The 26,973-nt window shown below is 37.8% G+C and overlaps 1 protein-coding gene across 1 annotated transcript in view; it reads right to left on the bottom strand.

Annotated features, from left to right (window-relative positions):
• The window catches only part of RXFP1 (relaxin family peptide receptor 1), a 70,500-nt gene that overhangs the window by 37,910 nt on the left and 5,617 nt on the right, over window positions 1-26,973 (bottom strand). Inside the window, exon 2 of the mRNA XM_017658707.3 lies at window positions 16,773-16,910. Within this exon, the coding sequence (XP_017514196.3) occupies window positions 16,773-16,910 (138 nt within the window). The remainder of the gene's footprint in view (window positions 1-16,772; window positions 16,911-26,973) is intronic.

The raw sequence follows: 26,973 nt of genomic DNA on the forward strand, positions 1-26,973 counted from the left end.
GATTGTGTGGATGGTACAAGCCTTCATCCTACAGGGAGAGTTTGAATGTGACCCTTTCCAACACGTTCTAAATATTTTTAGAATGCTGTCAGGACTTTTTAAGGATGCACAAACATATGAATAGATGACAGAAATATTAAAAGTTTATCTTATTCTTATAAGTTAGTATTAAGTCTAGCATTGATTTTTACAGATTATTTCTGCCATGTATGTATAATTCAAATTTGAGACTTGAGTCCAGATAGTACCACTTTGTTCAGTTGCATGGATTTGGTAATTTTTCCTTTTGGTAAAATATAATATATAATTATATATACATATATTTTCATGGTTTTAAGTCCATCAGAGGAATTCCAAATTATATCTCCAGCCTGCAATTTTTCTACTGTGTAACATGCACTTGGTCTGTTATAGTCACCTCAAATTCAATAGTTTTAAAATGGAACTCATTACATTTTCCTGTACAATCTTGCTTTCCTCCTAAAGTCTCCTCAATCTACCAAACTGCTCAAAACAGAAAGGTTAAGGTTTTTGAAATATGTTCATATCTGACTAAATATAACTTGGATGATTTCCCTCCTCTAAGTTCTTCTTTTTTCACTGCTCATTAACTCCTCTATGAAGATTACATTTGGGAAAGGAAAGGTATTCTAACATAAATGTTATATATACTTGTAAAATTAGACTTCCTTTATTTAAAGTTCCACCGAAAGTGAAAAATTGGAAAAGGGATAGATTATAATTGTATTTATAATATTCTCCTTTCTTTAGCATTCCTCATTAGTTCTAAAATTTGTCTATTACAGAAGATCTCAAAATAAACAAAAGTAGCAAAGTAGTATATGATAGTTCAGAGTGAGATGACTAATGGACCTTGTTTACCAACTGCAGACTTCAGCCCTGGACTCCAGCTGGGCACCAGTAACTAGGAAGCCAAGAAATGACATCCCAGAAACAGCAAATACCAGCCATTGAGAGCTCAGGAACCAGTCCAAGGTGCCTCCCCAGCCCCGACATCATGAGGATGACATCTTAGGCAGAGAAAAAGCAAGGGGAGGAAATTTGAAAGACTGACCTTGTTATGGCCCAAAAGAGACTTTAACTTCTTGAGGCTGTGGTGGATTTTTAGTTCTCCCTTTGGTTTAGAATCCTTTCTTATTTAGATGTTGGTAGTTTACATCTATGTTTTGCAGCCCCCAAGCAGCTAGGGTTCTTGTTACAGGTAAGTTTCTACCAATTGGATGCACTCATATGGGATCGGACGTTTGTAGACACCACCCCTGTGGGTCTCCAGGGGAAGCTGGGTGGTCACTGCAGCCAGTCTCAGGGATCCAGCTTCATGGGTGAACAGATGATTAGCAGAGGTAGTGGAGGCAGCAGCAGGTGGTTCTGGATCTTGGGCTTGAACTATGGTGGCTTGTTCTCATTGCAGACCCCTGCTTCTACAGCCTTTACAATGATTTTATAGACACCTGCCCCGTATGAAATCTCTTTTTTCTTAAGCCCCTCAAATCTGGAATGGTTCTTGTTTCCTTCATCCAGAGGGCATTACAGAGAACAGGCTCAAGGATAAGCATTATTGGACTGATTATCTGACCTGGTTGGTTTTGAAGATAGGGGCAATCTTGTTACCATCAGAAAATTGGATTCTCAGAGTTTATGGCACCCAGTCTCAGAGTTTATGGCACCCAGTCACGAAAGAGTTACTTACAGCTTCCCGGGATGATATGCCCCTTAGACGCCTATCCCCTGACAAAGTGGTTGCTATGATAAATCATTACAATGAAAATGGGAAATTTCAAGGGTTGTGGAATGAGATCCTGAGGGGGATGCCCTGGAGAGACTAAAGAAAGGAAATGACAAGCTGAGTGTTTGACATATCAATTCAAAAATTTCCAGAGAACCGGAGAGTTTCCATGACTACCCTAAGGTAATCTCTTATCTCTTTGGTTGTCAGGACTGATAGAACCTCAAATCAGATAGAATTTTAGCCAGTGGGTTGCCAAGGTTAAAATATAAGCTCAATTCATGTTTTGTCATATCTTTTAAGTGAACATTAGGACACTGATTTGGAAAGTGGGGGATCCTGGGAATTGTAATGGGACATTTGAGAGTGCTGAGTTGAGTCCAAGACCCTGAAACCCCAGCCCACTGAACCTCTCTCTCTCCAGCAGAAGCTGCTCCCTTCCCCATCCCATGAGGATAGTCCTAGTTCGCTGGAGCCATGTTAGTTACTCTACGCATTGTAAATAACTTGCCAACTCTCTTTAGACCCTTTCAAGACCATACTGCTTTGCCTCTCAACCTGACTAGAGTCAGACCCCAGAATGCCCCAGAAGGCAAGTATTAGAAAGAGAAGATTGACATACCAAAATATTTTGCTATTTGTATAGCCAGAACCCAGAATCTGTGTGAGAATGGCTTCCAACAGTACTGGACCAGAGAGAAAGGACTATAATTTTAGGCAAAGCTAATTAATATGGGTTTCTGGATTCAGTGTGCTGGCTCAAGCAGAAGTTTGCTAGATTGCTGACAGAAATCCAGACTCAAGGCTTGAAGTAGTGGCTAAATGAAGTTGTGAGGCAAATGCATATAGATTTTGAGTCAGCAAAGGGGGGTAGATCATGAGCGACCGTGGCCATTGTATTGCAGAGCTGCCCTGTACCCATAGTGCCCGGGAGGCGGACTCACTCAACCTCCATTAAACTCGCCCACGGTTGGTGTGTTCCTGTGGAGCAGAGACTGAAAAGCTGACATTTCACATCTCTTTCATAGCCAGGATTTGGGGTGCACTCACACATATTTTGGTTGGGAGAAGAGAGGTAGAGATCATTTTCCTGCTCCTGTGTCTGAAACAGAGACGTCGTGTTAAAAGGCAGTAGTGGCAGCGGCAGGGCAATTTGGGTATTACCAGCTCTGCGCGTGTCAAGGGAACAGTTGCGCCTCTAGCAGGGGACGCAGATCACCTGCGGTGGTGACAGCAGCTGCCTCAGCCTCAGGACTGCGGCTGTGCCGCTGCGCTCCCCACTTAGCAGCACTTAAACCCTGGGAGGCTGATTTAATTGTTGGATTAAAATGTGGTTTACATATGATTGGCTATTTAATTAATTTTGGGAGCTCGCTGGAATCTCATGAGTGAGAATAGAGCAGCACATTTTTTTTTCTGAACCCGGGAGCTTCGGTGTAGGTCAGTTTTGTAGTCTCACTACAGGAATGTTGGTGGCACTGCTCAGCGTTTCCCTGCACCTCCCATGTGGGTTCTGGGGGTGGGGTCAGCAGCCTGACAGTGTGTCCTACCCTTCTGGGCTCCAAATTATATATACATATATATATAAAGGAAACACAGCTATTTTTTTCCCTGGCTGTCAGGTTTTGAAGTTTTGAAGACATTGGATTGCCCTCCTTTCCAGGTTTGGCTGAGTTTGTGGACTTTTTGGCAAGTTTTTACTTTTGAAAACTTGGTTTATATCTTTACATGTATCTTCAGATGTAAGAAAGGAGATTTCTGTGAGAGATTTTTAATTCCCCCATTTTAGCAGAGAAATTAAACATTAGCACTTAGTCCTGAGAGAACTAATATTCACTTAAAAATTTTTATTGAAGTATAGTTTACTTACAGTATTTTATTGATTGCAGGTGTTAGACATGGTGATTCAACAATGATACACTTTGTGAAATGCCCACCCCACAGGGTGTAGTTACCCTCTGTCACCGTACAAGTTATTACAATATTTTTGACTATATTCCCTATGCTGTACTTTTCATTCCTGTGACTCATTTGTTTTATAAATGAAAGTTTGTCCCTCTCTGTGCTCTTCACCTATTCCACCCATCCCTCTCTTCCTCCTCCATGGCAAAACAGTTTGAGAACTAGTATTTAGCAAGTACCTAACATACTGTTAAGTACATTGTTTTATCCTCCTAATAATTCTATTTGGTTATTACTGTCATCTCTACTTACAGATGGAAACACTGAAGTTTAAGTGATTTGACTAAAAAACAGAAGCAGAGCTACTGACAATAAGTAAAGGGTTAAAATAAAAAGTTATTTTAATATTTTCTTTTCTAGGCCAAAGAAAAATTTCATCAGTTTATATAGTCTACCTGCAGAATTCTGACTTTGTGTTACATTGGCTTTAAATATTTAGCTATTACTATTTATTACCTATTTTTCAGCTGTATGTTTCATTTCCATTATTGAGGTTCTTACATCAGAACAGTGTGAATTATACAAAAATTCACTTAAGTAACAACCAGAAGTAGTTGCTAAGTGGAATTTAAGCCCCACCATTATCATTATTATGGAATCAATGACAGAACTGCAAATCATTAAAAAATTTATTTTAAAAATAATTTTCATATTAGAGTTAATGAATCTTTATACATTAATGAATGTCATAAATAAAACATGTATTAAGTCCTTTCACTCTGGATATGTTGTGGTATTGATCATTTTTAATAATATTTTATTGATTATAATTTTTTAATAAGCAAGTTTTTTGTAAATCTACCGAGCAAGGCTGAAAAGTGGGCTTGCAAGGGTGTGAAAGGGTTTGACCTCGCAGGCTGCCCATGTCTTGTTGCACTTTGTGGGAGGAAAATGTACCACACCCCTCGTGTTCACGGTCACAGTCCTGACATATCCCCCCCACGACCTCAGAAAGCAGCAATGGAAATGAGGTGAGGTGACAACATTCCGAACACAGGGCTGTTTCAGTTGGTATCGTTTCACTGCTGCTGTGACGTTCACGAGGTGAGGAGGTTGGGTGACTGCCGGGGGATGTTGACTTTCTTTCTCTCTGGGTCTTTAGCAGGACCTATATTTAACTGAGCTTTTACAAGGGGACTTTAAACTTGTGGGATTTTACCATTAACAGACAGTGCAGAGCTTATGGTCGTGGCCTCTGCACCTGCTCCTAGTCCTTCATCCCTCACTATTGCTCTTTTGCCTTTCTTCTATTTTAAGAGGCTCACTGTATATGACTTTAGTTGTAACATTTTAGTGCAACAAGTCCAAATAATGTAGTTATTTTTGCTCCTCTCTGTCTTTTTTTATATATATCCTACTCCTTTCCTCTTTCCTTTTCTACCATATCGGATCATAGCATAACACATACATACACACACACACACACATGGCATTAAAAAAAAGGTAAAGGAGGAGAAAAAGTGGTGGTCAGGATAGAAGTGGGGACTTTCAGAGTACAGAAAGAAATGGGACAAATCAGCTTGTACTTCCCCAAGACAGGGCATGTATTTTGTGGAGAGATGTCTTTTAAAGAACAACATCTTCAAACAAACAAGCTTTTTTTAGTAATTAGTTTTTACCTTCCTTTCTGCCTACCCAAAGCATTTTCTTCTTCCCACCCATTACTTCCTCCCACCAGAAGACAGGAACATAGAACATAGGGAAGGTAGCCAAAATCACAAAGTTGGAAAGTTAGCACTTTAAAGAAAACAGCTTTTGGTATATGTGTTTCTACATTTTGAATCCCATATCCTTCATTTTAAAGGATGTGTGGGGCAGTGAACAGAATGATTTTTCATACTTTAGTAATGATGCCACAGAAATTTGATTCTCTGATTTTCTTGTGGCATCCTAAGTAATGAAAAGAGCACTGTGCTGGGAGCATATTATGTTAGAGGGTTCCCGGTATGTACTGGTAGTGCTGTATGAACAGCGATTCATAGATACATTTTTTGAGCTAAAAAATGATGTAATGATGTTGTGAATAAAAACTTATCACATAGATGGAGAGAAATCTGGTCTTGCATGCAGCATGAACTCAACAGATATTTGCTAATTGAATGAATGAGTGAATGAGGCCGTGTCCTGAAAGACACTTCAGGGAAAACCTAATTTCTCTTATGCTAAATTAAATTTGCAAACTGGAGTACTTATCAAAATTTCTGCTGGAGATTTTGAATTATTTGGGCAGTATAAGGCTTGGGGATCTCTATTTTCCATTAAGTGTCTAGGTGAGTCTTAGAACAAATTTTGGAAGAACTGCATTATGAGATTTGCCCCACTAACTAGAGTCCTTCTCACATTGCACTGGAGGACAGCAAGATTTATTAATCAAAAATCCTGTCAATCAGGAGTATATTTCTTTTCTTTAGCTAAGTTGTTGATTGTTAACAATCAGGTAGTCCACAACACTCAAATGAAATGAATGCAAGTGGTGCCTAATTTAAGGGCACTTTGCTTATGTCTCTCTATTACACTTATTGTAATCTGCTCATACTATGCTTATTTATATAGGTATTTTTCTCCTTATGAGAGTGTGGTAAGAAATAATATTCTTAACCTATGTATTTTTTATATACTTCAGTGACTATTAAAGTACTTTTAATATGGTTAAAATATAGCTCTTACTAGTTCTCATAAAGCATATAGAATACTAAGACATTATTTCATTTGCACCAAGTATTAGTTATAATTTAGTTTTATGGAAATGTGGGCTGAACATACAACTTTGAATTCTGGGTAATGCATCCCCCTCCCATGCTCTTGAATTCTCATTGCACTGGCTTGGGTAGGGGGCAGGTTTCAAGGGATAAGGTCTGGGTGGAAATGGGAAAAAGTCCAATTTTTGAACACACTGATTTTCCATGGTGCTGCATTAAGGTTTCCTGAACTAGTTCCCCAGGATTCTCCTTGAGAAGAGAGTTGTGTGGTGAAACATATTTGGGAATTGCTGCATCTTACCTCCCCACTTGGAATTAATAATGCATGCTAGTATGATGAAAGGGGAACTCAGGCACTAAAGAAATATCTTTAATTTTGTTCAATCCTTTTTATAATATACTATGCATTTGGAAAGTGTTTTTGCATCTGCGCAGGAAAGAGTAGTTTAGATCAGTGGTTTTCAAAGTGCAGCTCCAGGACCACTCCCCGGTTCCCTTGATTTTTATATTTTGAATAATCAAGTTGAGAGGCTTGTGCCTCTGTCAGAGAGGAAGACGGAACAACGCAGAGTGTGAGGACGCTGTGTATTATGGTCTCTGTTATTAAAAGGGAGTTATAAATCCTTTTAATTTACGGTTAAACCTTTTAAGCACGGTTACAAAGTACATGTGCTTATTAATGAATGAATAAATGAATAAGCAGTTAATGGATAAAGTCTGTATTTATGCAAAGTGGAGCATTCCTAATACTCACTAGTTAATTCTCAGCACCCATTCTTGGGACACAGTGCAGCACCTTTTCCTCAGAAAGTCCTGACTCCCAGAGTGGAGGTGCCCTGGGCCATTAGAATAAAGTTTGGGATGCAGCCTGGCCAGGTGGAGCAATTCATTAAACTAGTTGTGTGGGATCTCCTGGAATTTGAATGACAATAGTAGCTTGCTGGGCAGAATGCCTAAGCCTCTTTTTGGGCACTTCGTACATTTGGAGGCAACTCTTTGAAGAAATTACAGGGTGTGACATTACCCTGGCCATATTTTAAAGGGAATAGAGGCCAAAGAAACTGTCTTTTGTGTTCTGAGATGACAATCTTTGTGGAGTTGACCCAAACATTGTTTAAACATTGTTGGATAAAGAAAGATAAACATATTTGAGGTGAAAATGAGGTGTGTATTTATAGAAAAGTCAAAGGTTCAGCTACGTAGGTATTTCAAATGCTATTTTGAGATAATAAATAGAAAACAGTTATTTTTGAACATACAATGCATGGTGTTGTATTAATACACATATGTATGCTCCATGTCACTTTTTCTCCTGTGTTAACCTTAAAAAAGACAAACCACTAACTTTAATGGAATATTCTAAAATGAGAACAGCTAAGTTCTACATCAAACTACATCTGGCATTGCTGTCACACTGACAGCTGTCTAAAAAGCTGTATTTAGGAAATGAAAGAGTATTTAATGTTCCAAAAGTTTAAATGCAGGCCCAATTAAAAATTAGGGGTCCTTGAATACACTTCAAACATTCCTATAATCATATTTAAAAATATATCCCATCACCATCATACCCATAAATAAATGCTGTTTAATTCTTATAGATTAGTAAATGCCAAGATTATTATAGAATATTGACAAAGTTTTTCTTCTGTTGAATTTCTTGCCTTTCTGCCCTTTTGCCTATAGTAGGCAGCTAGAGTTTTCTACTTTCATTGTCTTGGGGAAGGGATGACACAGAAGTGTGCAGAAAATAAAGGAGTCACATTCTTAGTGTTTAATTTTCCAAGGCATAGGTTTCAGCATTGATAATAGATTTGGAAAAATAAAACAGAAGAACTGGGCTTTGCTGTTCCTGGACTAGACAAGAAAGTTGCCCCAGAGAGGGTGAGTGGAAAGGTTTTCTTTCCCTTCCTCTCCCATAGGTGAATCTGGGGTAAAACCAGAAACTCCTTACCTACATTACATGAAAATTAATGAAGGGTAACCTCACTGACATGGTGCCAGGAGGTCAGCAAGGGAAGTTCTCGCGTCCCACCACTATTCCTCAGTTGCAGACCTCACCAGAAGAGATCAACACCTAGCAGGTCCTTACTGCTTAGCTCCTTTACTACCCTGCAGGAGGAAGGAAGGTCCCAGCCTTTCCACAGAGGCCCAGCCAATGACAGACTGCCACAACTCAGCCACCGAGAAACCACCATACCTGGAACTCCCAGTTTCCTCCCTTGGACTTTCTGCTTAAGCAGCCCTCCCAGCTTGGCCCTTTCCTCTATAAAAGAGTCGTCTTCTCCTTTGTTCTCTGGATATGGCTATAGTTTCGCCCTGTCTGGCTTGTCCCCAATTGTAATTCTCTGCTATTCCCAAATAAACTTGTTTCTTTTTCTGGTAAAATAACTGTTGTATTTTTTTAAGATTAACAATTACATCTACAAAGACCCTATTTCTAAACAAGGTCACATTCTGAGGTTCCAGATGGATGTGAATTTTTAGTGGATACTAACCTACGACACCACCCAAAATATCTTAGGAGAGGTTTCCATTCCCTCTTTGGATCATAGAAATACTGACACGGAAACAGAGTGCCAAATGTCTTCGTGCCTTTCCTACGGACATCCTGTTTCCCTGCAGGAGAAGGCGCAGAGGAGGTGAGGGGCACTCATCAACTTGGAGGAGGCTTCAGAGCTCGGGTCCTCACGACAGAGTGAGTCAGTCTGGCTCCAACAGGGGTATAAAGGTGGGTTAGTGTAACTGTGTTTGGGGCCCCTCTTCACACAGCAATCTGTTTGTAATTCAGAAGAAGGAATACTAGCAAATTCTAATCTGGAATGCCAAGCATTCCTTTTAAATAAAAACCTAGAGGTCTAGAATAAACTCCACATCATCTCAGAATTTGATGCTACTTTAATATTTCACTTTTATTACTGAGTTTGGACTCAGCTTAAAATGGACATAAGCGATTCCTGAATGAGAGTTCTCACCTTTTTGTAATCAGGTTCCCTTGGTATTTACCCAGACATATTCTCCCAACTATCTGAGAGTTTTAGCTGAAAAGTAAAAGGTTTGACAAGGCAACAATTCTGAAATATCCTAAAGTAAGTGACATAAGGGCGGGAGAATGAGGGAGACAGACAGGGGAAGGTCATCAGTCCATAGCCACGGGCTGTAGCTAACCAGAAACTTCCCGTTCCTGGACGAAGTCGTTTCAACAAGCATCTAGAAACCCCGCATCCCCCTTGTGCATGACCAGTGCTGACCTTCATCAATAGCCCACCCACCAGCCTGCCTTGTGGACTAAGTACCTTTCCCCCCTCTGGCCCCACTCCCCACTTCATGTTAGCCTGCCCTCCTTATTTGTAGATAATAAATTAAATGAACTTTTTTTCCTTGAGACCCTCATAGATGTGCCCTGTTTCTTGAGTCTGGTGGATAAATTGTTTCTGTTAACTGACCATGCTAAAGATGAAGCAGAAACTTCCTGTCCCAGGACTCAGTCCTTATTCCGGCTAGCATTTGTAAAGGCTCACTAAACTCTTTCATTTCAGAGATCTCGCAGCCTCTAGAGTTTTTGATATGTCAGGTTTGTTTTTTGGTTTGTCATTGTTGTACCAAACACTGATCTAAAGACTGTGTAAGGCTTCTTTGGCCTTACTCTAATTGCATCTGTGACAGTTCTAAGTAGAGATAAAAAATGGGTTAGTGACACACGCAATAAATAAATAAATAAATAAATAAATAAATAAATAAATAAATAAATAAATAAATACAGAAAGTAGATGGAAAATTATATCAAATATCAAATAATATAACTCAGGAAAAAAGTGTGTACATTTCCATACTGAATTTATCATTAAAGATCAAACTGGTTACAAAAATGTGCAATTAATTTTGATATATGTATATCTCCATATATAAATTCTGTATTACCCAAATATTTTAGAGATTCCTGTGAATTCAACTGAAGACTTTAAATCTATTGCTTTTGCTTGCATTGTGTCTGTGAAGTGCTTAGAGATTTGATGTCTTATATTTTTTTCTACTGAGATACTTTATTTTTTTATATTCAGCAAACTGTTCAGTTATGGAGAAATAATGTTTTTCTTAAGAAGACTGGTAACTTAATAGACAAACAAGAAAACCTATTTTAAATGACTGTGTTAATACAAAAGCAATAGTTCTTTCTAAATATAATTAGTTCATTACAAATATAGTTCAATGCATGAGGAGTCAGTTTAATTACTTGATGGTGTTTCATTTTTTTTTGGTGACTCCCTAAACTTTATTACCACTATTTCCATGACTTTTTTTCTCTACTTTAATTATTACTGGTGTCAATGTTTAGCCTTAGAAAACAAGGGAGAGATTTTTGGAGCTACTTTTTAGGGTGTATCTTAGAAGGCCTAGTTAAGGAAAAAGTCCTTCCTTCCATTAGAAAAAGATTTTTATTTGACAGTACACTATTAAGTTGTAAATGATCACTCTAGAAGTGTATAGCTGTGGGTTTTACTTGTATTTATATGTTAAGGTATTGTATTTTACGTGATTGTAAATATTTTTTAATGCTGCTTACTCAAATATGCACGAGGTTTACATATTCTGAAAAGAACCTACTTTCTGACTTAATCTAATTAGCATTACACAGAATTTAAATATGGAACTCTTAAAAATGAACAGCTGGGGGAACATAAATTATCCAGAGACTATAAAATGCAAAAAAAAAAAAATACAGCTGGGGAAGGAAATTAAAGTAATGAGAAGAAAGAGGAAATAACTACATCTCATAATTTTTCTCACCAGGACCCTAGAGATGGCGATGAAATCCTGCCATCCTTCCTGGGATGGCAGCTGCAGTACCAACTGGCCAGCTCTGAGGTTCTGAACAGAATTCAATTTGTTATATTTCTAGATGACAAACTAGTAGGGCATCAATGTTTCTTAAAGAAACTAAGAAATTTGATAATGATGGAGTTTGTTAGCTACTCAGAATGCTTGCCTACCATATTGGAGACTTGATTCTTGCTTATTTCTGCTGTTGCTACTATTTTGCATGCATTCCTTATTTTCTGCTAACTTGGGTTTAGATCAGCAGTTCTTAAAATCTAATGTGCATCAGAATGATGTGAATGAAGAGTTTACAGAAACATTGCTGGGCCACCAGTAGAGTTTCTGATTCAACATGGCTTGGATGGGGTCTGAGAATGTGCATTTCTAACCAATGAATGGATAATGCCAATGTGTTTGGTCTGAAACTACATTTGGAGATCTGGTGGTCCAGGTGAAATGATTTCAAGAGAGTGATGCGATTCTGGGTTAAGAAGACCAGAAAGAGCTTAACATAGTATTTGTTATATAGACATGTCTTCCTAAGAGTGATGGATTATGATTTTCCCCATATTTCCAACTGGATTTAGGGGTTTTCAAATGTCGACTGTGATGAATAAGATACTCTTTTTTGCCTAGTAACAATATTTTAATATGAATTGCTTTTGAAATATCACTTGTATTTTTAAATAATTAGTATTAGTTGATTCAACTAAATACTGTTCATTTTCATATGCTAATATGTAAGGTATTTATATCACTTATAGCTAAAACTTGAGTTATGCCGTCCATGACCTGAATATTTCATTTTTATAAAAGTAGGTGGTGTACACCATCCCTTGCTGATGTCAGAGATCCCTAAGATAACAACTAAGTAGGACATTGGAAACAGATTGTTTATACTACTTTGATTCAACTTGCTTCATACTTTCATTCATACATACAAACCAGAACTTCCCTGGTTTGGAGACCAATCAAATGTAAACAATTCCTGGGATGGAATTGAAAAGATATGAACTCCAGAGTAATTGCCAGACATAGTAGTCAATAATCTGGGCCTCACAGATTTATTGAGTGCACATTATATGACAAGCACTTTTATACATGTAATTCATTTAATTCTCATGACAAATTTATTTTTCTAATTTCACAAATAAGGAAAATGGGACTTGGTTAAAAGAAATGACTGGCTCAAATAGCAGCAGATAGAAAGGGGTGCTTCCAGGGTCTGAGCCTGAACCTTTTGATGCCTTGCTGAGGACTTTTTCTACAACTTTGTTTCTAGTCTACAAAGAATTCAAATAAGTTAAAGAAGAGTTATTATTGTTTTGGGGAGTATTTTTGTAAACTACTGACAATATGATTTTATATTAATCATATTAGTTTTGTGAACTACTGGCAATATGAATTTATATTAACCAATTTTGGGGGAAATCGATTCCAAATCAGAATTAAGTAGTTTTTTATTTTGGGGGAAGATTTCTGTTTTAGCCAAGTATAGGGTATGGGAAGATTTTTGCTTTTTGAAAACTGTAAATCCTTTGCAAAGCTGATAAGCTTTGGACAAGCTTCTCATTGAAAATGCACATGTACACACATACACAACATTTTATGGTTTTCAGGAGATTCACAGCATCCCCTCAGATCTTCTTGAATCTCAGAATCCACAGAGAATAAGACAAAAACTACTATTCTGGGCAACTCAGCCCAAGGGTGGGAAAGGGGTGGCAGGAATCTGTTCATAGCTATGTAGAAATTAAAAGCAACTGCTTGGATATTTTTTTCTTTGGGGACAAAGATGTTAAAACCTTTATAACAACCAGCTTTATAAACTTACTGAAGTGAGCTAAATAATAATTAAAGTCTAATTTATGAATACTGTGGTGGACTTGGTTGGAAAGAGAAAGAATAGAGGAAAAGATAACCATGAAATAGAAAGGGAAATTGAGAGAGGGTGAAATAAGGAATGGGGACAGTTAGGGAAGCAGGATTGGCAGTGGGGACAAACATGAAAATGATGAGACAGAACATGAGAGAAGGTCCCACAGACCCACAGAGAGTGTAAAAAACACTGAGAGGAAGAGAAAGTCAACGGGGTGGGAAAAGAAGAAGCCATGATGGAGAGGTACATCTCTAATCTGATTTTCGTTTCTATTTAGTATTGTTTTCACAAGAACTAAGCCCAAATTCTAAGAATAAAGACATAGGCCTTAATATTTTTCTAATGTTATATTCTTTCCATTAAAATTTAGCAGGATTCAGAGTAATGAACATAATTAAGGCCAAATATAGAAATCTACATAACATATATCCCCTCACAATAAACTATAGTATAGTAACATTTTCAGGAGATGTGGGGAGGCTTGCCCATTTCCTGACTATCCCAGAACAACAGGACACATACACACACACACACCCCTGCATGCATGCACATTCACACAGACACACACATGCACATAGTCCCCTACCTACATATACATATAACTACAAAATTAGGAGTATAGAAAAATATTATTCCTTCAAATATCAGCTATTGTTTCATCAAGTAAATAGACAAAGTACAGTTGTTGCTAGAAATATTTAAATTGTATAACAGGATTTCCTAAAGTCATGCAGGTGGGGGACTGAGTCACTGAAAGTTAATGGTAATTAATGTTTGTGGGAAAAACAATTATAGTACCAACTGTGGTAGAACTTGCAAAAGTGGCTGCAGTTTCTTCCTCTCTCTTCCCAAGCCCCTTGTAGGGTGACTGTCTTGCCAATGGGTTTCAAGTTTGCTATGGAGTCAGTGTGACCAAAGAAAATGACAGTAAAATGTTCTTTGGGGTGAAAGGGTTACACCCAACTTCATTTCCAGGTAGCAGGTCAGTCATTAAAATCCCGTTCACTCAGAGTGAGTCTGCATGCAGCAAGCTGGTCTCTGCCTCTGGGCCTCTCTGCACAGTTATCCTGCATAGCCATCCTCTCGGCCTCTGTCCTCTGCACTGCTCTCCTGCAGCCTTACAGCCCTGCCACCATGTCATGCCCAGAGCACTGGGCAGAGCTCTTTATATAGAGTCAACAGCCATGTATTGCCCACAGGTGTGCAGTGAGCTAGTCAACCATGGCCAGGTGAGAATCCTGGCCACAGGAACTCTCTTTTTATCCACAGTGACTTTGCAGCCTCTTTCAGCAGGAAGAAGGGTGGACTTCACCTCTTGAAGGCTGACCTTGTGACTTGCTTTGGCAAGGGTGTGGTGGAAGTGCCAGCATGCCTGTTTTTCCTGAAGGTTTCAGTCCCAGGCAAGTTTACTATGGATTCAGTGAGACCAAAAAATGACAGTGGAATGTGGGGTTTATTCTCCCAGCAGTAGGTCAAGCACTAGAATCATGTCTGTATCCATCAGTTGACAGATTTGTAGTCAACCTCCATTTCTGCCTCCACTCAGCACAGGATGGAGCTCCTTATATAGTGACTCAGTGAATAATAGCTCATTACCTATGGTTGTGGAAGCATTAGCCTAGCAGTAGGCCAGTTACATCAAGTAGTTTAGGGCCTGGTGAGGATCCTGGCCTTAGGAACTTCCATTTTCCCCACAATGCCTTTTCTAAGCCTCAGCTTCCAGAGACCTTGCACACATCCACTTCAGTCCTGGGCATGTGTGTCTCCACCAGGGCAACACACCTGGGTTAACCTGCTGGAGGACCAGTACTGAGTTACCCTAGTTGCCTCAGCCAAGGTCCCAGGCATGAAGACAATGCTGATCCACAGATGCCTGCAGATGCCTGAGAACATTCCAACTGAGATGAGAACTGTGACTGATCTCAGCTCTACCATCTCAGCTCACCCAAGCTCAGCCTGAATTTCTGAATAAATGGTAACTTCTTAGGTCACCAAATTTGTAATATAGCTACAGCTGATCGATATACCAGCTAACACTTACTGAGTGCTAATTGTGTGTCAGGTACTCTGCTGAGCATCTAGGATACATTATCTCAAACCCATGGACACGGATACTCTTATTATTCCAATTTAACAGAAAAGAAAACAGCTGTTTTTACCTTTCTCACAGCCAGAATTTAAGCACAGGCCTGCTGAGCCTATGCCATATTGCCTCCACCTGAATTTGCAGGCTAGGGAATGCTGGGAAACGTGTATAACTTTAAGGCTTAGTACTTTAAGGATTGTTTATTACTTGGTCTCTTTAAACTCGGCACTAAAGGAAGAGTTCCTTAATTTTTTTCACTGAGAAACTACTTGTGGTGGTGAATGTGTGGCTCTACCAGGTTCCTTTTCCTGCTTCCCGCCACCATTTCAACAGGAGGATGCTCTCGTGTCGCTCTGCCCAGCCGAACGGCTAACAGGTTGAGGGGGAAGTGGCTGGCAGTGTGCAGAATACTTCTATCCTAGCTTTTTAAAGAATTTGTGTAGTATTCCATTGTTTTAACAAGATGGCATTTGTATATATATTTAAAGAAGAGAACACTTATGTGTAGTCATCCAAATCAAAGGTAATCACAGCTGAGCTTACCAGTTTAGATAATGTGGTTGCTCTTGAGTTACCAGCAGCACGTAGAGACAGTGCTCCTAGCTGAGAAGTTTAATTCCTCCCAGGTGGTGCCTTGAAAAGTCTGTAATACATGAGGGAGTGGTAACAGCAAGGCCTCTTTGCTGTTATCATTTATTTATTCAGTGCTTGGAGTTGCTGAATTGTTGTCCACTTCTTTGTCTTCCAAAAATAGTACCTCATTTCCCCAAGAGCGAGAAATCTCATGATTTTTACATTATTAACTAAAGGTCATTTTTTCCAGTGAATCAGATTCAGCCAATTCAAGTTCTTTTATAAATGTGTTTTTGAGGCTTCAGAAATTTGAACAAAAATCCCAGTTGCAAGCCGAGTTTTCCCAGATACTCTAATTGGCCGGAAGCCCTGGTTGTTGGCTTTGTAAGGTTATAAATATGGCCTTTGGTTAAATAATAGGTAAGCTGGACCGCCTTTTCTTTTTCTCTTTTTCTTTCTTTTTGATGTCTCATTTTTTCTTCCTAACTCTCGTAAGCAGAAGAGTGAGAGCAGCTAACGCTTAAGTAGTACCTGCTGTATGCCTGCACTCTTCCAATCCTTTACATCTAATTCACATTCTCTTAGTGTAGGTTTTCAAGCCTTTTTATGACACAAGGAAACTGAGGCAGAGAAAGGCTAAGAACCATGATCACATTGACATAATTGGTTATTGCTGTACCCGGGTTCGAGCCAAGGGGTCTGACTCCAGAGCATAGACCCAGTTTCTACACCATTCTGCCTCAAAGACATTAACCGGACAGGTTTGTGTGTTAAAAACCTCACTCTGCACACAATCACTACTTCCCCGAATATTGGCTGTGGTATGCAAACATGGAAAATAATGAATATTTTAAGCTAACGAACTAAAGGTAAGATTTCCTGGTGACATATGCTTTGTATTTCAACTTAGCTTTCTCTTCTCCCATTTCCCTCTTAGTAACAAGCGGTCTCTGACTTCCCCTTCAGCCCTGGGGCCCCAGTTCCTGCTGTGACTGCAGGCCCTTCACTCACCACAGTTGTCCTCATCGGCCTGGTTCCCACAGTCGTCCATACCATTGCAGTGAAGAAACTGAGGCAAGCATGTGGTGGTGTTCCCACAGGGAAAATAGCCCAGGGAGCACTTGCCATCCTGAGCCCTCCCGGGAGCCACTGAGGGAGAAGAGGGAGAGAAGGTTAATGCAAAGGCACTGCAGAAAGTGGGATCCTGCCAGGATTCGCCTTTCTGTGCCTTTCTGTTTCCTGCTTGGGATGTCCCCCCTCATTCGTCATTTTTCTATGAAACCTCTGCCCATACTTTACAATTTAACTCAGTGCTCCTCTTTCAAAAAATTTTCAGCCGATCAGTTTAAAAATCAGGAATTTGTCACATTCTTACCATTGGCTCAGAAGCAGGGCTTGTCTGGTACCAGAGGAGGAAGACGACCTAGAGGCCATCAGAAGGCCGGTGCCTCATATTGAATGGTTCCTAAGTGTGAGGCCATGAGCAAGACTCTGTGCACATAGCATTGAATGAAACAGAGTTCCTGCCCTTTTCATATCAGCTTTTTTCACTTAGTAACATCCATTTAAGCTTGTTTCATGTCTTCTCATCTTTTGATAACTCATATCTTTTCTGCACTGAATAATATTCCATTGTCTGAATGTACCAGTTTATCTAGTCACCCACTGAAAGGCATCTTGGTTGCATCCGAGTTTTGTCAATGATGAACGAAGCTGCTATCACCATCCCTGCACAGGTTTTTGAGTGGACATAAGTTAACTATGCCATTTTAAAACCTGAGACATATAGTTTCAACGGTTATTGTAGACTCCAAGAATAAAAATAATTCTGTTGCTTATTATCCATACCAAGTTTGTACATCTTTGGAACTTCCTAGAATAATTGTCAAATACTATGAAAGAGAAACAGAATAGTTTGAACAGTCAATACAGCTTCTTATGTAAAAATTTATTTTTGATCTATCATCAAAACATGAAAAGAATAAAAGTGTCTATTTCCTTTGTAAGATAGAGTGGGACATTTGAATAATGGGGCAAATGACATTTTCATAGTCAGGTTTTGACTGTGATGGGTTTAGAATACATTGTCCGAGGAAGAAAGAGTCAGAGCTTTGTACTAATGAGCTGTGTTGTGTATAGTGTTCTCACTTGTGAAATCATTTTAAAATCATCAATCTTTTTCAACATGTTGGTTAAAGCAAAGTCAAAGCAAAGGATTTGTATGCCCCGGTATGTCACTGGTAAAGAACATCACACATTTCAGAGACCTTACGTGAACATAAAAATAGATTGATCTGTGTTGAGACTGACTTTTTATATGTATTAATTTTTTAAGAACAAACTTTAAAAATCAAGGGTTTCTGAAAAATTCTTTGATGAATTGTCAGCCTTCAGCTATAGTTACTGTTTGAAGATGTTTTAACTAGACATACCTGCTTGTGTTTTCATGCTGTTTTGAAAATTCTTCTCTGAGTAACTTACTTCGATGAGTATTTTGCTTTTATATGCTATCTTTTACATTTTTATTTAGAGGTAGATATCTTCAATGAATGTATTATAAAATTAGTCCTTACATGTTCATAACATTACAATTCAACAGATATATTCAAAATCCTAATCATGATATTTTAAAAATAACTTTATTTTGAGATGATCTCAAGCTCATAGTTATAAATAATGTATAATGAATCTTTTTTCCCCCTGAACAAGTTCAAAGTAACTTCCTAACCAACACCCATTACCCCTAAAAACTTTGTTGTGTATTTTCTATAAACAAGGACATTTCCCTACATAACCACCCCAGAACTATCAAAGTCAGGAAATTAACACCAATACCTTATTACTATTTAAACCTCAGAAACCATTCACATTTCACATACAGCTCAAAAAAATGCCCTTTATACTAAAAGGATCTATTTCACAATCACTTCTTGCATTTAATTGTCACATTTCTTCACTGGTTGCCTTTGATCTAGAATGGTTTCTTAGTGCTTGTCTTTGATGACCTTGACACTTTTGAAAATTACAGGTGAATTATTTTGTAGCGTGTTCCTGAATTTTGATTGTCTGAGGCTTCATCATAATTGGATTTAGGTTATGGACCTTTGGCAAGAAATTCACAGAAATGCTGCCCATTTCAACCTGTCAGGTAATATAAGATTTTGATTTGTCCCATGTGCTACCCAATTAAGGTGATTTTTCCCAAACATCTCCACTGTGAAGTTTGCCTTTGTAATTAATAGGCATTTTGTAGAGGAGTACTTTGAAGCTATGTAAAAATCTCTTCATTCATCAAAATTTCAATTTATGTATTTACTTCTACCAGATGGACTCATAGTTTCCTAATTTACTCAATGAGTTACAATCTTTTACTATCATACTTTATTTTGAGGTTTGAATTGTCCAGGATTGGCCAATGGGAGTTCCTTCAACCTAGCTTTGCTGTCTTTTTGACATTTACTGCCATTCTTTGAGTACTCCCTTGTTTTCTGGCACCTCCCTGCCACAGCCCTGGAATCAGCCATTTCTCTAAAGCACTCTGGTTCCTTTGTGGTTGAATGATATTTAGAAACCAAGATGTAGACTCCTGCTATGCTCATTGATGTTGGAATACCACTGTTACCAGGCCCTCTTAGTGAGTAGACTTGGAAATCAATCAATCTATCTATCTATCTATCTATCTATCTATCTATCTATCTATCTATCTATCTATCTATCTATCTATCTATCTATCTATCTATCATCATCATCTAGTTACTCATAATCATAAATACACACATTTATATTTATATTTATTTCTCCATGTATCTGTAGATAAGAAAAAAACTATGATTTCATGTCCAATTCCTATCCAACACTACAAGGTTCGGTCTAGTGCTTTCACTTTACACGGCTGTAACTCTTCTTTGCCAGTGAGAAGCTGCCTTTCTGTTATCCTTAACACAGGCATTATCTTCACAAATCCTCTTCCCACATGGATGCCTCCCTCACCCCAGTCAGCTCTGACTCTGTATCATGGGCATTTTTCCTACATGAGCATTCTGCTTGCCATGTTTGAGATCTGAGACACAGTGCCAGGTGCCAGCTGCACCTGTGCACCCTCCGCAGTTCCTGACTGGGCTGCCACAGCTCCTCTGTCACCTCAGCACTGGTGAATACCTTTCTCTGACTCACTGAATGGCCTTAGCACTCAGTTGTTTAGGAAGAGAATGGTAGAATAAGGGGCCAGTAGTGATGTTTGCAGGAAACTTCTGGAGGTGAAGAGGATCAGAAGAGGCCCCCCAAAATGTATCACTTTGGCATAAGATTATTTTAAAGTGAAAAAAGCAAGCATAGGAAGACCACTCTGCCCTCTATCTGCAGGGCATAAATTTCCCTTTGTGAAGTGTCCTCCACTTCTCTCTCATATCAGGAGAGCAACCCTTATCACCAGAGGTGGAAAGTTAGTACCGAGATAAGTTTGCACAAAAAAGCCTTACTGAAAACGCCTTCCCTTTTCTCTCAGATCTAAAATCTTAAAGGTTTCAATAACTATTTCTTGGAAGCTAAATTCTGAGATATTATCATCAGTGGAATGAAACTTAGCTTTTACTTTTTGACAGACCTTGAGAGAAATGTGAAAGTGCTTAGAATTATAGCTAGGGAACTCATGAAAATACCAACTCAGTGAAATTATAACCCTTATTCTGTAACAACATTAAATGTTAATGTGGAAAATTTTAACATGGCTGCTCTTAAATCAATGCATTAAAGCAGTTCTACTCACTTAAATTTAAAATATAGTAGGAGAGTATAATTGGTACATTTAATTAAAATATTTATAGTGTTTCTGTACAGTTATGACTTGTGTAAGCACTAAGATAATAGTTTCATTGGACTCTACAACTTATTTCCAGCATTTGAAATCCTTTTTCACAATCTATGGAAAATATGTAATATTCCTATTTTCTTAGAAAATTATACCCAGCATTGAAATACAGAGGTAGTTTGCTAAATATCTTGTTAGGAAAAAAAGGGAAAAAGACAAACTTTCCCTACATTCAATTCATTTATTTTAAAAGATAATTTCTATCTTAAATGACTATCAATAACTATTTCAGATATCAAAAATAAAAAACAATATCATTCATCACAGAGGACTGTCAAATAAGTTGCTTGGTGCAGTTACAGAACCATATGTTCATATATATACAGTTTAACAATTTGAAAAATGACATAGATACCCATCTACTGATATAAAAAGATATTCACGGTATATTATTAAGTTACAGAAAGTATGTTGAACAACAGTCTGTGTAGTTTGATCTTATTTATATAAAATGAAGGATATATAATACTTGTGTTTATAAGTTCTGATACATTAACAAGAAACTGTTAGCAGTGGTTGTCTTTGGGAAGTGGGACTAAGAATGGCCAGAGAAAGGGGAGATTCTTGCTCAGAAGTTTACATCCTCAGGAAAATTTGGACATGGTTTTTTAAAAGTGAATATTCCTTTAATAATAAAAAATAATCTGAAGCTATTTACAGATAATTCAAATGTGTGAAAATTTGGTTTTTTAGCTATAGATGAAAAAAAACACTGGTTTATGATATTAGTTTTCTCTAGACTTTTTGAAACAAGTTAGGATGAAGCCAGTGGTTCTCCATCAGGGATGATTTTTCACCCCCAGCGACATCTGGCAGTGTCTGGCAGAACTTTATTATTGTTACGATTTGGGTGTGCCACTGGCATCTAATAGGTAGAATCCAGGGTGCACAGGACAGTTTCCCAAAACAAAGGTGTCCCTGACTGGAAACATCACTAGTGCCCAGGCGGAGAAAACTGTGACCAGGCATCGGTGAAAAATCAGTGGGAAAATATTCCCTGCCAGCAGACTGCTAACACATGAGCTTACTTGTGGGGCAGGCTATTCATTACTTCTGTGGTTATTTATCTTCTAGTGGAGACTTTCTAACTGATTTCAAGAGATTTTCAGAAGTATAAGGTCATTACCAAACAGAGGGAGCAGTGCAGCTGTTGTATCTCATGAAAGGTGATGGCTGTTGTTTATGACAAGGAAACTGGGAATGGAGCTGCAGTTTGTTATGTCCACTAATGCCAGGGAGGGATATTCATGTTCATTATGAGGAGTCGCTTCTTAACTACCAGCATTATTAAACAACGGATTGAGTTACCAAGACAATCTCTGGAGGTTTTAAAAAATTGGATAGGTAGTTAAAGTATATCCTGCCAAAGTAAAGGACTCAGCTACAAAATATTTTCAGGCTGCTTGAGTTAGTTCCATGAATCTATGAATAGCATAAACAGATGTTTAAAAGAAGCTTTCATTTATTCTGTAACATCTTTTTACATTGATAGATAGTAACTGCACTAGAGGGGCTGAGGATTTAATAATATGGGTAACTGCTGAACCACTGGTACACATTTGAAACCAATCTAAGCTTGTATATCAAAGATACTTCAATAAAGAAAAGGCTATCATTTAAAGGAATATTTTAGACTTCAAATTTAAGATTTTGAGATGTATGTACTCTGTATACACAAATAAAGTTGAAAATTCTATTGTACATATCTCAATAAAGCTGAAAAATATAAAAAAGCAAAAGAATATTCAATTGTTCTGACAAAATCCAGGTACTCAGTATCTCTTCAAAATACTGCTTCTGTCCAGTTTATCATTTAAAATTTTCTATTATATTCTTTTTCATAATTTATGCTGCTCCAGATAAATTGGACACTCAGTTTCCCAAGAATTATGCCTTTTTATTGCCTGTCCAGATTCCATTCTGATTTAAGGCCTCCTACCGATCTAACCCAAAGACAGTTTTCAGTCCCCACCTGTGTGGTACTCATTGCTACCTCCTATCAATAAAAAGGCATATGGGTGGGCAGTGTGGCCTCCTTATTTATCTGCCAATGTCCTATACTTCACAATTCAGATACCACCTCCTCCTAAAAGCTTCTATGTCTTCTAAAGGCTGGATTATATGCTGCTGTTCTGCTTTCCTGGCATCTGCACTCCTGTTCCAGCCCCTTGTCACAGTGTATTGTAATGGCTGTCCATGTGTCTCTCAGCTCTCTGAGGGCAGAGACCGTATCTCCAATCACGGTCATATTCCCTGTTTACCATGGTAGTGTAACAGGGCAATAAATATTTATGAATGAATGAGAATGAAAGATATTTGTTGAATTTAATTGAAGAGAATGGGCTGAATTTTCATTAGTTTGATCTATGTGTTCCCAGCTTAGTCCATGCCATACTCCATGCATATTCTCCCTATATCACACAGAAGGACATTCCTGTGACAAGCCACTCATTGTGAAAACCAAGCCAAAAGAACTTAGCAAAATTAGGCAGAGTATGTTAAATTTTTAGTGCGTTCATATCTTTCATATCTTTCCATTAAATTTTATCTGCTTTTAAAAAAAATCTTGGCTCATTTACGGGGGTTTTAAAGGTTGATGGGATAACATTTGGAGATAATGACGAGTCTCTTTCTTCCCCTAAACTGTTTTGTGGCCTGGCCCCTTCACTTATTTGTTCAGTGATATTCATTGCTTCATGGGAAGGGCAATTAGAGCTGATAACCCAAGAAACACTTACCCAACTGGATTAATTTATAAACTTTTAACTGAAGCAATAGTATTTCTTTTACAACAACATAGTGACTTAATCATTATATACGTCACTAGATGCTTTCCACAGTAAATATAGTTCCCCGATACCATACCAAAATATTACAATGTTATAGTCTATAAGTTGTTCTTCTACTCCTATGATTAACTTGTTTTACAATTTGCACTTTGTAGCTCTTTATCCCCTTCACCTCTTTCACCCATCCCTTTACCCCACCCAATAGTAATCAACAGTCTTGTTGTTCATATTTATGGGTCTATTCTTTTGTTTTTTAGATTCCACATATAAGTGAAATCAAATGGTATTTAGTTTTCTTTGCCTGGCTTGTTTCACTGAGCATAATATCCTCTAGGTCCATCCATGTTGTTACAAATGGCAAGATTTCCTTTTTTTATGGCTGAATCTTCTTTATACATTCCTTTACTGATGGGCATTTGAGTTGCTTCCATATCTTGGCTATTGTAAATAATGCTGCCATGAACATAGCTATGCATATATCTTTTTGAATTTGTGATTTTGTTTTCTTTGGGTTAATTCCCAGAAGTGGAATTGTGTCATACGGTATTTCTACTTTTATTTTTTGAGAAACCTCTATACTGCTTTCCACAGTGACTGTACCAATTGGCATTCCCACCAACAGTGTAGGAGGGTTTCCCTTTTCTCTACATCCTTGTCAGTGCTTGTTATTTCTTGTCTTTGGGATAGTGGCAATTCTGACTGGTGTGAGGTGGAGGTGATATTTCACTGTGATTTTGATTTGCATTTCCCTGATGATTAGCGACATGGAGCTTCTTTTCATAAATCTGTTGGCCATCTGTGTTACTTCTTTGGAAAAATGTCTCTTCAGGTATTCTGCCCATTTTTTACTCAGGTTATTATTTTTATTTTTTGGTGTTGATCGTATGAGTTCTTTATATATTTTGGATGATAACTCCTTATTGGAAATATCATTTGCAAATATGTTCTCCCATATAGTAAGTTGCATTTTTTTGTTCTGTTGAGGGTTTCCTTTGCTGTGCAGAAGCTTTTTAGTTTGATGTAGTCCCACTTGTTTGTTTTTGTTTTTGTTCCCCTTGCCTGTGGACACCAGTCCAGAAAAAAAATTTCTCAGGCTGATCTTCTTAAGATTCTTGCCTATGTTTTCTTCTAAGAGTTTTATGGTTTCATGTCCTACATTTAGGTCTTTAAACCATTCAAAGTTTACTTTTGCATATGGAGTTAGACAGTAATACAGTTTCATTCTCTTGCATGAAGCTGGCTAGTTTTCCTAACACCAGTTATAGAAGAGACTTTTTCCCATTGTATATTCTTGCCTTTTTTGTCATATATTAATAGACCATATATGTGTGGGTTTATTGCTGGGCTTTCTATTCTGTTCCACTAATCTGTTCTAATGCCAGTACCATACTGTTTTAATCAGTGTAGCTTTGTAGTATGTCTTGAAATCAGGAACATGATATGCTCAAGCTTTCTTCTTCTTTCTCAAGATTACTTTGGCTGTTTCAGGTCTTTTATGGTTCCATTTAAATTTTAGGTTGATTTGCTCTAATTCATTGAAAAATGCCATTGGTATTTTGATAGGAATTGCATTGAATCTGTAGCCTGCTTTGGACAGAGTGGTCATTTTTTTAAAATTAAGGTATCATTGATATACACTCTTATGAAGATTTCACATGAGCAACATTGTGGTTACTTCATTCACACATATTACCAAGTACCCCCAACATACCCCATTGCAGTCACTGTCCATCAATGTAGTAAAATGCTATACAGTCACTATTTGTCTTCTCTGTGTTATACTGCCTTCCCTGTGCCCCCTCTACATTATGTGTGCTGATCATATTACCCCTTAATCCCCTTCTCCCTCTCTTCCCACTCACCCTCCCCACCCCATTTCCCTTTTATAACTGCTAGTCTGTTCTTAGAGTCTGTGAGTCTGCTGCTATTTTCTTCCTTTGATTTTGCTTTGTTGTTATACTCCACAAATGAGGGAAATCATTTGGTATTTGTCTTTCTTTGCCTGGCTTATTTTACTGAGCATAATACCCTCTAGCTCCATCCATGTTATTGCAAATGGTAGGATTTGTTTTCTTCTTATAGCTGAATAATATTCCACTGTGTATACGTACCACCTCTTCTTTATCCATTCGTCTATTGATGGACACTTAGGTTGCTTCCATTTCTTGGCTATTGTAAATAGTGTTGCAATAAACATAAGGGTGCAATGTCTTTTTGAACCTGAGAATTTATATTCTTTGTAGAAATTCCTAGGAGTGGAATTCCTTGGTCAAATGGTATTTCCATTTTTAGTTTTTTGTGGAACCTCCATATTTCTTTCCACAATGGTTGGACTAATTTACATTCCCACCAACAATGTAGGAGGGTTCTCCTTTCTGTGCATTCTTGTCAGCATTTGTTTTTCCTTGGGTTTTGGGTGTTGGCTAATCCAACTGGTGTGAGGTGATATCTCATTGTGGTTTTAATTTGCATTTCTCTGATGATTAGCGATATGGAGCATCTTTTCCTGTGGAATACTTTAAGAAGGATAGGTATTAGCTCATCTTTCCTGTACCATCTGAATTTCTTCTTTGGAGAAGTGTCTGTTCAGATCCTCTGCTCATTTTTTAATCAGGTTATTTGATTTTTGGGTGTTGAGGTGTGTGAGTTTGTAATATATTTTGGATGTTAACCTCTTATCAGATATGTTGCTCAGGAATATAGACAGAATAGCCATTTTTACAATATTAATTCCTCCTATCCATGAGTGTGTAGTGTGTTTCAATTAATTGTGTCTTCTTCAATTTCTTTCATCAGTGTCTTATAGTTTTCAGAGTACAGATCTTTCACCTTTTGGTTAGGTTTATTCCTAGGTATTTTATTCTTTTTGATGCAATTGTAAATGGAATTGTTTCCCTGATTTCTCTTTTTGTTACTTTGTTGTTAGTATACAGGAATGCAATGGATTTCTGTATATTGATTTTGTATCCTGCAAATTGGTTGGATTCATTAATTAATTTTAATAGTTTTTTGATGGAATCTTTAGGGTTTTCTCTGTATATTATCATGTCAAATAGTGACAGCTTTACTTTCTTACCAATTTGGATGACTTTTATCTCTTTATCTTTTCTGATTGATGTGGCTATGACCTCCAGTACTATGTTGAATAAAAGTGGTGAGAATGGGTATCCTTGACTTGTTCCTGATCTTAGAGGAAAAGCTTTTAGCTTTTTGTTATTGAGTATGATGTTACTTGTGGATTTGTTGTGTATGGTCTTTATCATGTTCAACTATGTTCCTGTTATATTCATTTTGTTGAGAGTTTTTATCATGGATGGATGTTGAATTTTGTGAAATGCTTTTTCAACATCTATGGAGATGAGTGTATGGTTTTTATCCTTCCTTTTGTTAGTGTGGTGTATCACATTGATTGATTTATGAATATTGTACCATCCTTGCATTCCTGGAATAAATCTCACTTGGTCATAATGAATGATTCTTTTGATGTATTTTTAATTCAATTTTCTAATATTTTGTTGAGGATTTTGCATCCATATACATCAGAGATATAGATCTG

This window comes from Manis javanica, chromosome 3, assembly GCF_040802235.1.
Source record: "Manis javanica isolate MJ-LG chromosome 3, MJ_LKY, whole genome shotgun sequence".
Lineage (NCBI taxonomy): Eukaryota > Metazoa > Chordata > Mammalia > Pholidota > Manidae > Manis > Manis javanica.